Genomic DNA, 9,855 nt, shown 5'->3' on the forward strand with positions numbered 1-9,855 from the left:
TTGCCAATTGACGAGGATGGCTTCACCCGTGCTCCGGACGCCCGACCTCCTCGCAGCCATCGTGGCGTATCAAGAAGGACTGCCGGAGGACTTGGCCGTCGTCCAGCGCCTCGCGGATGCCGTCGAGCTCACGCCATGCTCATCGTTCGGAAACGGTAACCAAACGGGCTGCCTCGCCAACGTCCCAGCCCGGTTCGCGTCGTTGCCGTACCTCCAGCGGTACCCACACCCGACGACCAAGCTTCCTCACCACGCGCTCTTTGTCTCGCCACGCGTCTACGACCGAGCGCTTGCGCTCCACCTCTCGATCGTCGAAGGTGACGTGGCGCTCGTCCAGCGTTGGCTGCGATGGGACCCCTCGTTGTGCACGGCGGCGACGCTCGAGCTGGCTGCTGCCGCATCCCAAGGTCCGATTCTGCGTCTACTCTTGGACCAGTTTCCAGCGCTGGCGACTGCAAAGATGATGGACCTCGTCGCCATGGCGGGAGACCTCGCGCTTTTAATATGGCTCCACGAGGCAGGAGCTGTGTGCACCTCGGCGGCAATGGACGGAGCGGCCATGAATGGTCACGGCGACATCGTTGCTTTTCTACACTCAGCGCGCACCGAGGGCTGCACGATCGCGGCGGCAACAGCGGCAGCTGTCCACGGTCACGCGTCCATCGTGCGATTTCTTCTCGAGCGGCGCACCGAAGGCGTACAGCCGTCGCTTCGATTTGAAGTGCCACACGGCGAGCACACGACACACAGCGTCAGTGGCAACACCTACCTCGAGGTCGTCGACCTTGTTGCAGCCTCTGTGAAGCTGACGGACGCAGCGTTCAAAGTGATAGTGGAGAAAGCGGGTCTGGCGGCGCTGCAGCACGTCCACACATGTGGGTATCTGAAGAAGATGACCAAGCCGTTGCTGGAGCTCGCCGTCACCAAGCAAGACCATGAGATGCTGCGCTACGTACTTGACTGCATCGACCAAGAGAACCCGCGAGCGCCCAGTGATGTCGAGTGGCTACCTCCGGATGCTCCCTACGAGCACGTATCCATGAGGTCACTCCGTGATGGCCCCAGTCCGTTCGATCGGTGGGAGCACTGCAAAGTGATGGAGCTTGCGGCACTCAACGGTGACATGACGTCGCTGAAGCTTTTGCACAAGAGCCGCCTCCGCGTCGGATCGAGCCGAGCCATCGTCTATGCGGCCTACCGTGGTCACATGGACGTGCTCGAATGGCTGCACAAGCACCGACGCGACGACTGTGACCAAGACGCGATGGCCCTCGCTGCCGCCCGCGGCCACTACGACGTCGTCCGCTGGCTCCACGAGGTCTACGGCCTCTGGCGAACCCACGCCGCATTGGCCACGGCGGCGTATACGGGCCACCTACCGATGGTGACGTACCTCTTGGACGTACCGACGGGCGGTGTCGACACGTGGACTGACTCGAGCGACGAGAATTCTGGCCTTGGAGCAATCTTGCCAGATCGAGATGGTGATCTCGGCGGCTTTTACAGCGACTACGTCCGAGGGTCGGCGGCGTACTGGGCAGCGAGCCAAGGCCACCTCGAGATCCTTCAGCTGCTCGTCGCCCGTGGCCATGAGGTGCCATCGACAGCAACCAATGAAGCTGTGGAGAACGGTCACTTGCACACCGTGCGCTACCTTCATGAGGAATTTGACCAACGCTGTAGCCGCCGATCGATCGTGGATGCTGTCGTGAAGCACCACGTCGACGTTGTCGCCTACGTACTCTCCCACCACTGCTGGCAACTCGCTTCATCCGTGTTGGTTGACGACAGAAGTGAAATCAGCTTGCACATGCTGCTCGTGGCCACCGCACGCAGCGGTCGCCTCGACATCTTGGAGCTTGTCGGTGGTGCGTTTCCCGTCCATTTACCAACGGAGCTGCCACGCCGCGTCTCGGAGCGCATGATGATCCGCGCAGCGTCCTACGGGCATCTCGACATGCTCCACCATTTGCATACCGTCTGCGGCTTTGGTTGGACGTCGGTGGTCCAAGAAGCAGCGATCCGTCGCGGCCGCAAGAAGGTATTGCGCTACTTGAGTACGCTCGGGCCCGCTGACACCTCCGTCTATGACGTCGATGACCGAGGTTTGTGGCGCGAAATGAGTGACTTTATCGTCTCCATGACGGTGGTCGATGGGCAATGGCGCGCGCAACCCATGTATATAGACTAAGCTTGCTGCTGTAAGAAATCATTCCATCGGTGGCCGTCGCGAAAATGAGCAGCGTCTGCTCCGGGATGCGTTGTTGGCGGCTCCCGAGCAAGCATCCCGTCATGCTCTCTGCCATGTGCAGTGTCTTTTGTGACGCCCAAGCCACCGGCGATGCCGACTGCATGGCGGTGTGGGCCGGGTGCTATTAACGAGTCTGTCGGTTCACGGCCGTGGCTCTATACGGTGCAGAAGTTTCGAGAGACGCACGAATACGCTGACTTTGGACAAACTCAACCTGGCGATTGAAGTACGGATGCAATGTTTTTTGCCGAGATGTGCAACTGGCGTATGAGCGCACCAATGCCGAGCAACCATCCAGATAAAGCGGCAGCAGGCATGGACGATCTACTGACGTCTCCATCTGCGCAAGTACATGCTTGCGGATGAAAGAAGAGGTAGGAAGGAAGATGACGGGTTACTTTTTCGACCCCTTGGTCGCGGGGCCGCTCGGCACCACCGCGCTTGTCTCTACCAGCGTCGTCTCGCTGTCGCACAAGTATTCGGGCTTGCTCAGGTTGACGCCGTAGTCGCGCAGGCTTGCCGAGAGGTCTTCCATGGTCAGCGTCGCGCGCTACGTAAAGCATAGGCAACCCACCATGGATCACTCTACAGCCTTGTCACCGTACTTCATTGGACGTGCCGCCCTGCGCGTTCATGCGGTGCTGCTGGTAGAGCTTGGCGTCATGGGCGATGTCGAGCACAAATTTCTGCGCCACGAGCGCGACCATGCGAATGCTACGCAGCGAGAGGTCAGCATCGACGACGGCGACGATGGCCTACATGCGCGGGTCCTCGGACGCGAAGCCGGCCGACTGGAGGTAGTGGGCCACGACGTCGTCCGGGATCGCCGGGTTGAAGCGGGTCATGGCCTCGAGGAACTCGTTCATCTGCCCGGCGTCCATGTCCATCACGCGGTTCGTAAAGTCGAATGCGAGATATTGTATTCCAGAGGTTTTGAATCGTATCGTTTGTCCAGGTATATTAATATATACAGTACCGATCGGTTTCGTCTGGTGGCTAAATGCACCCGCCTTTTGCCTTCGGCAAGCACTCAGCAGCGCCCATTCACGACGGCAGAGTTGCGTGTGGGTAGTCTATTAACAACGTTTCGCGATCGGAAACCTCTTGGCCAAGTCCGAGGTCGATGCATCCCAAAGCCCGGTAATAAAGTCACGAGAATGCTACCGTCATGGCTTTCAAAGGCACCATGTGCAGCAGTGCTCAAGGCAGCGGTACTCTACTCTGCGGGGAGCCAACCTACTGAGATAACAGTAGGACGACGACGTGCGACCAACCGGCGTACAGACGATTGCCAGTCCGCGCTCTAGCCGCGCGCCTGATGCGACGACGGGGCCTCAAGGCACTTTGGCCGACACCGCAAATCAACTGTTGCCGAGTCGAGCAGCACCAGATATCATGGAGCACTTTCCATTGCTGCCGCTGGGCCTCATTCCTACGCTCGAAAGCCACGTGCTGGCCGACTGCAAGGTCAAGCTGCAAGCGCTCCTCCAAACGCTCACTGACGACCCGGACGACATGAGCCTCGGTCACGTACGCAACGCATCTCTGGGCCGACACCATGACTTGTTTCTCGATGTATGTAGTATGTCAAGAAGGAAGTGGCCGTCATTGTGACCGAGATGGAAGACCGACGCGCGCGCCAGCGCATTGCAGATCTCGTTCTGGGGGTAAAGACGACGTCACTGGTGGAAATCGGCGCCAAACCTGCCGCTCCGGAGCACATTTCAAAATCCATGGGCCAACATCAGCCAACGCTTGCAAGGGCCCCAGCAGCATCGCCAACACGTCCATCGCAACTGACGCCGGCTCAAAATGCACCAACCCACGCCAGCACGCTTCCAGCCACAACCAAGCCGACGGTATCCAAACCGGCGCCATCAGCAAAGGCTGTTGAGACGACACCCCCCGACGCGTCGTACGGTGCACCTCGTCGGCTCTCGATCAAGGAGATGCTCGCCAAGGCGAAAGCGTCGCGCGTTGCTGCGAATGACCCAAGCGTGCGCTTCATCATCCAGAACACAGGGTCGCTCAAGCTCAAGAAACGCGGAAGAGCCAAGCCCAAGGCGCCGAAAGAGGAGACGCCCGAGGAGCGACTTCAAAAGCAAAAAGAACTCCGGCGTCAAGCCGCCCACGACCGCCTCGTTGCACGCCAGGCCAAGATGGCGCTGAAAAAGCAGCAGGTGCGACGCATGATTGCTTTCTCACGCAAACGGTAACGTTGTAGGAGCTCGCACGCCGCAAGGCACTCAAAGAAGCAGCTATCGCACAGTACCAAGACGATGCGTCGAGCGATTCGGCCAGTGACAACGACGCAGCAAGCTCCGACTCGGACGAATACGTCGACGAAGCTGTTCACGAGAGTCCCATCGACCCGTTGCCAGACCCAACGCCGCGTGTTGAAGTCGAGACGGACGAGCGCATCACGCGTATCAACAACACGCTGTGCAGCATTCAAGCTGTCGAAAACTTGGCTCGCATCCGATCAGCCAAAGCTACGCGTCACGCTGTCGCACCGCTACCCGAAGAGATTCTGTTGCCGACAACCAATGTGATGGCGGCAAAAGCAAACCACGAAGACTCAGAGACCAGCGAAGCACCAACCACGGACTCGAGTGCACCTTCCGGTTTCGTTTCTCCATCCAAAGTCGACTGCGACAGACCAACGGCGAACAATCTCGAGACCCCGTCACCTGCCGTCGGCGAGGACACGGACAATCTACTCGTTTTGAATGAACCGTCCAATGAAGACGGTACTACAAGAGTGGACAACGAGTCGCAGGGCTCTCCTGCCGCCGCCGACGACGACACGCTCTCGCCCAGTCGCAGCAGCAACAACCGTTGTGACGTCGATTTGACAGAGGGCGACAGCAACGACGACGACGACAACGAGATGGAATATGAAGAAGAGGCGCCGCCGTACGTGCCCCCCGTGTACGACAAGGCGACTTTTCACTCGTCGATTCCGATGCAGCTGCTCGAGAGTGCGTACACGCTCTAGGTCTATCCAACTCACAACCGGCTAGGCGCCTTGGACAAGATGAGAAAGACCCAAGAGACTTTTGCCGCTCCACCGTTACCCGAGTGGTTCCAGGCACAACGCGAGTCGGTCGAGAAGCTAGTGACCCCGCGTGCGACTCTACCGTCTCCACGACTGGCATCAACCATAGGCCAAGCGCGCCAGATCCTAAGCGATCTCGTGGCGAGCCAGAATCAAATCAAATCGTATCAAGCAAGCGTCGAGAGCACGCTAGCGTCCCTCGCGCCGCCGCCGCCGCGTGCATTGACACCGGAATTGGCACCGAACGCACTGCGCCCCAAGTCGTCGAAACCGCGGCTCGCACCACGACCCACCGCAGCACGTAACACCACCACCAACCAATCAAACCAAGAAACGAACGAGCCCACGTTGCGTCGGTCGGCCAAGTCGACGCCGCGTCTGCACGCCAAAGCAGCGCCCGTCTTGCCGCTCGTCCAGTCCATGCCACCGGCATCGATGGTCGACTACTCGAAATACTACAAGAACTTTCTCTGCATCATGACATCATTTTACGAAAAGTCGTCGACGACCAATCCAAAAGAAGCCCTTTTGCAAGGCGAGACGGCGCTGCGCTTCCAACTCAAGCTCTACACCATCTGGAAGAACGTCATGCACGACTACGCGACCGTGTTTGGTGTCGACGGTGCGCCGTCATAAAGCCCATTCAGCTTCTGATGCGTACTCTAGGCTTGCTCAAGACGAGCCGCGCTGCTTCGTACGTGTACGATGGCGCGCAGTCGACGCCGTTTACTGCACAATATCGTATCAACTCGTCGTCGCGGCTTGAAGTATTTGGGATTGTGGCGCAGGCGCTGAAAAAGGTACTAGGGTTTGTATACGGAAGAGTATGGACACACCTTGTAGCTGCCCGACTGGGAGGAATTGCCCGTGGACCTTGGTCTGAACACAACGTGGAATCTCTTATGGACGTGGAGCAAGCCCCGCGTCGATGTACGTATTTCCCGTGTTGCATGACGTCACGACCCGCGTCGTAGCGTCAAACGCTCTTGGTGTGGCAAAAAGTCAACCACTTTGCCGGCGCCAAAGCCCTCACGCGCAAGGACATGCTCAAGAAAAGCTTACATCGCTACACGGTACAATGACTTCTTTGATACGACGTAGAGTTATAAAAATGGCCTAGTCGCTCGGTGGCGAACGTCTCAAGAGCTTTGACATTGCCCCCGAGACGTTTATCTTACCAAACGACTACATTCCGTTTGTGCAAGCCTTCAAGAAACGGGGCGACGCGATCGGTCAAGCCAAGAACGTCTGGATCATGAAGCCCGTCGCGCTCTCGCGAGGGCGTGGCATCTCGCTCCTCAACGATCTTGGGCAAGTGGCCTACGGCGAAGCCGTCGTCGTGCAAAAGTACATTGAGAACCCGCTCTTGCTCGACGGCTTCAAGGTCCGCTGTCGACCATTTTTATTCGTTTTTATTGCACTCGAGGATGGCTAGTTTGACTTGCGGCTCTACGTTTTGGTCACGTCCTTCAACCCGCTCGAGGTAGCTTTGCGTCGAATGTCGAAATGACAATGATGTCCGCCGACGTAGGCCTTCTTCTACCAAGAGGGCTTTGTGCGCATTTGTACGCACCGCTACTCGACCGACGCGACCGACATCAACGATCTCTTCATGCACCTCACCAACAGCAGCATTCAGAAATACGGCGACATGGACCAAGTCACGTACGCTCTTATCCTTGGACCGACTTGTCGAGAGAAGGAAATCAATGTTCGGGTGTAGCGACAACCCCGTCAACAATGCCTCCACGACCGAAGCCGGTGGCACGAAAGCGAGGTACGCTGGAATCGATGTCAACATGAAACACACACGCTAATGGTACAGCTTGGCGTATCTCTGGTCGCGGCTCGCGGCCGTCCACGCCCCTGTGGAGAAAATCAAAGAAGACATCATCCACGTCATCCTCAAGTCGCTCGTGGCCGGCGAGGACGCGATTCCGTACCAAGTCAATTCGTTTGACGTGTTTGGCTACGACATTTTACTCGACGAGGCGTACCGGCCGTGGCTCATCGAGATCAACTCGTCGCCGTCCATGGCGCGCGAAAACAACTTGGATTACGTCATCAAGGACGCGCTCATGCACGACACGATGCGCGTGGTGCAACCGCTGCACTTTGATCGCGCGGCACTCATCGCAATCCTCCAGCGCCGATTGGACGACATTGCCAAGGAGCGCAAACGCCCCAATTTGCTCCACCCGCTCGAGGCCGAAGAGCGGACAAAGCGCCAGCTGAACGCGGATCTGCACGATATTTTGCACGGCGCCGTGCCCCGCGACTACGGCGAGCTCCCGGACGAGCTCGGGAACTTTCTTCGCATTGCGCCGAGTCCATGGCACAACACGGTCATGAAGCTCAAGCGCAGTTGCTTTCGCGACAAGCCACCCAAGACATAGTTGAGTGGATAATATAGTGAACGTCTCAGTCGCACGCATCTTCGTCGCTAAAATACGCATCTTGCTTGAGCTGTTTGCGAGGCCGCGCGGTTGGCGACGCAGGCGGCTTGGCGTCGTACGCGAGCGTGGCAACACCAATGTCCCTACACATGTACGCGTGTCAAAGCATCGGACAGCGTTGCCATCCATACGTCGCGTCCATATCGAAAAACACCTCGGCTTCGCCCGACTCAAACTTGGTGCGGCGCTTTGTGGTCTTCTTCTTGGGCTTCTCGCGCGCGCCGAGCACATTGCGCGGGCAGTCGTACGAGTAGTGGCCGCCGCCTTGGCACTCAAAACACACTTTTTTCGCAGAGTACTTGCGCTTCTTGATAAACTCGGTGGACCGACCATTGTCCTTGGAAATCGAACAGTGGAGCGTGAACGACTCGAGCGGTACGTTGTGCATGGCGGCGCACGCGCGCGCGCAGTCGGCGGGCTGGGCAAACTGGACAAAGGCCACACCACGGCTCGCCCGCGTCTCTCGATCGCGGAGGATCGTCACGCGCGCGATCTTGCCAAAGCCCGTAAAGAGCTGCGCGACGTCATTGTTCGTGTACGCGTACGGCAACATCGACACGTACAGCGTCGACTTGGACGGGCAGTACCCACCCTCGTCGGCCATGTCGTGGAAAATGCAATTTGATGTTGCGTGCAACTAGCCATGTGCTTATCCGGATAGCTGGTGGATCTTCTACAGACGCAAACTCATGACGGCCTACAACGACCTGCTCGCGCTCAGCGACCTCCTGCGCCACGACAACGACGCCGATGACGACGAGCGCTACGACGTACGTGACGCCAGGGTGCTGTAGACTGAGTGGCAAATATGTAGAAGCACCCGTCCGTGACGCCGTCGACGATCGCAGCGCAGCCACTGCCACGAGGTCGCCTCCCATGTTGTCAACAGCTTCGGCAGCGTGTTGGTATGTAGACGCCATGCTTCGGCCCATTGGCCAGATCAAGCAGAAGGACCCGAAAGCCATCTGGGACGACGACGAGGTATTGAGCGATGCGGAAGACGACGACGAAGGCGATGCTCGCAAGCGCCCCAGGTACAATGCGTGGCGAACACCCCACTCATGATGGCGCAGACACGAGATTCTTTACAAGCAAGACGTCATGACGGAAGATGTGTTTTTGGGCCTCGGTGACAAGGACCCGTCGACGGCCCACTGCGACGCCATCGTCGTCAAGATCCATTTTCCGGGCCACAAGCGCCGCGAAATCGACCTCGACGTCAAGGCGCAAAAGCTCGTGGCCCAGTCGTCCAAGCTGTACGACGCCACGAATGATCGAAAGACGTAGTCATGTGATGGATATGTATTTGTGTAGAAAGCTCTCGACGTACCTTCCGCACCCCGTCCAGTACAAGGAGGGAAAAGCGACATGGGACCCCAAGACGGAAATGTTGCTCGTGACGCTCCCCATTATCCGTGACAACGAGTGGTAAATTCGATTTGAACACGATATCGACGTGCTCTGCTCGTACTGATTTGCCAGCCGCAAGTAAACTTCATTTGGTACACCGAGGAAGACGATCGAAGGTGGCTTAAATGCGCCTGGCTTGTACAGTTCACTTTCATTTTCGAGTCCCACTGAAGATGTCGTTCGTCGCTTTGCTCTCCGCGCCCATCGCCGGCTACTTACCCATGACGTCGAGCCGCCGCGCACCCTTGGCCACGTCGGCTGCCAAGTGGGACGCCCGCTACTCGCACGCGGTGCCGCACGACGCTTTGTACTACGGTAAGTGCATGATCGGCGGCATCCTCTCGTGCGGTCTTACGCACATGCTCGTTGGACGTCGTCAAGACCAACATGCAGGTCTTTCCGGGCAAGTACAATGCCCTTGTCCAGGGCATCAAGCTCGTCGCTATCGAGGAAGGTGCTTCAGCCCTCTTCAAGGGCTGGGCGCCCACGGCCATCGGCTACTCGGCCCAGGGCTTCTGCAAGTTCGGCTTTTACGAAATCTTCAATGATTTCTACTCGACGCTCGCTGGCGAGGAGAATGCCTACAAGTACCGTGGCATGATCTTCTTGGCTGGTTCGGCCTCGGCTGAGTTTATCGCCGATGTTGCCCTCTGCCCCATGGAAATGGTCAAGGTGAAGGT

At 58.1% G+C, this 9,855-nt stretch overlaps 6 protein-coding genes across 6 annotated transcripts in view; 4 read left to right on the plus strand and 2 right to left on the minus strand.

The window, feature by feature from the left end:
- The window catches only part of SDRG_08921 (hypothetical protein), a gene marked incomplete at its 3' end in the record, with an annotated part of 6,375 nt that extends 4,184 nt beyond the window's left edge, over positions 1 to 2,191 (plus strand). The window contains exon 15 of the mRNA XM_008614824.1: positions 189 to 2,191. Coding sequence (XP_008613046.1) covers positions 189 to 2,191 — 2,003 coding nt within the window. The remainder of the gene's footprint in view (positions 1 to 188) is intronic.
- Positions 2,192 to 2,626: 435 nt separating this feature from the next.
- On the minus strand, positions 2,627 to 3,158 carry SDRG_08922 (hypothetical protein). The gene is made up of 3 exons (XM_008614825.1): positions 3,011 to 3,158; positions 2,857 to 2,965; positions 2,627 to 2,801 (listed from the first exon to the last, which is right to left on the minus strand). The coding sequence occupies exons 1-3, from the start codon at positions 3,136 to 3,138 to the stop codon at positions 2,646 to 2,648; spliced, it is 393 nt and encodes a 130-aa protein (XP_008613047.1). The 5' UTR covers positions 3,139 to 3,158; the 3' UTR covers positions 2,627 to 2,645.
- Positions 3,159 to 3,345: 187 nt separating this feature from the next.
- On the plus strand, positions 3,346 to 7,756 carry SDRG_08923 (hypothetical protein). The gene is made up of 13 exons (XM_008614826.1): positions 3,346 to 3,462; positions 3,506 to 3,781; positions 3,835 to 4,431; positions 4,476 to 5,232; positions 5,275 to 5,931; positions 5,976 to 6,109; positions 6,153 to 6,239; positions 6,284 to 6,382; positions 6,430 to 6,693; positions 6,745 to 6,792; positions 6,841 to 6,974; positions 7,033 to 7,086; positions 7,135 to 7,756. The coding sequence occupies exons 1-13, from the start codon at positions 3,409 to 3,411 to the stop codon at positions 7,703 to 7,705; spliced, it is 3,732 nt and encodes a 1,243-aa protein (XP_008613048.1). The 5' UTR covers positions 3,346 to 3,408; the 3' UTR covers positions 7,706 to 7,756.
- On the minus strand, positions 7,731 to 8,369 carry SDRG_08924 (hypothetical protein; the record flags this gene model as incomplete). The annotated part of the gene is made up of 2 exons (XM_008614827.1): positions 7,731 to 7,848; positions 7,897 to 8,369. 2 exons carry the CDS (start codon positions 8,367 to 8,369, stop codon positions 7,731 to 7,733), a joined length of 591 nt encoding a protein of 196 aa, XP_008613049.1.
- Positions 8,370 to 8,430: 61 nt separating this feature from the next.
- On the plus strand, positions 8,431 to 9,253 carry SDRG_08925 (hypothetical protein). Its single transcript, XM_008614828.1, has 5 exons — positions 8,431 to 8,535; positions 8,580 to 8,631; positions 8,679 to 8,799; positions 8,839 to 9,021; positions 9,080 to 9,253. Exons 1-5 carry the CDS (start codon positions 8,455 to 8,457, stop codon positions 9,195 to 9,197), a joined length of 555 nt encoding a protein of 184 aa, XP_008613050.1. The 5' UTR covers positions 8,431 to 8,454; the 3' UTR covers positions 9,198 to 9,253.
- Positions 9,254 to 9,348: 95 nt separating this feature from the next.
- SDRG_08926 (hypothetical protein) overlaps positions 9,349 to 9,855 on the plus strand; it is a gene marked incomplete at both ends in the record, with an annotated part of 1,014 nt that continues 507 nt past the window's right edge. The window contains 2 exons of the mRNA XM_008614829.1: positions 9,349 to 9,540; positions 9,569 to 9,853. Of these exons, the coding sequence (XP_008613051.1) occupies positions 9,349 to 9,540; positions 9,569 to 9,853 (477 nt within the window). The remainder of the gene's footprint in view (positions 9,541 to 9,568; positions 9,854 to 9,855) is intronic.

Source organism: Saprolegnia diclina (genome assembly GCF_000281045.1).
Source record: "Saprolegnia diclina VS20 unplaced genomic scaffold supercont1.28, whole genome shotgun sequence".
In the NCBI taxonomy this organism is placed as follows: domain Eukaryota; phylum Oomycota; class Saprolegniomycetes; order Saprolegniales; family Saprolegniaceae; genus Saprolegnia; species Saprolegnia diclina.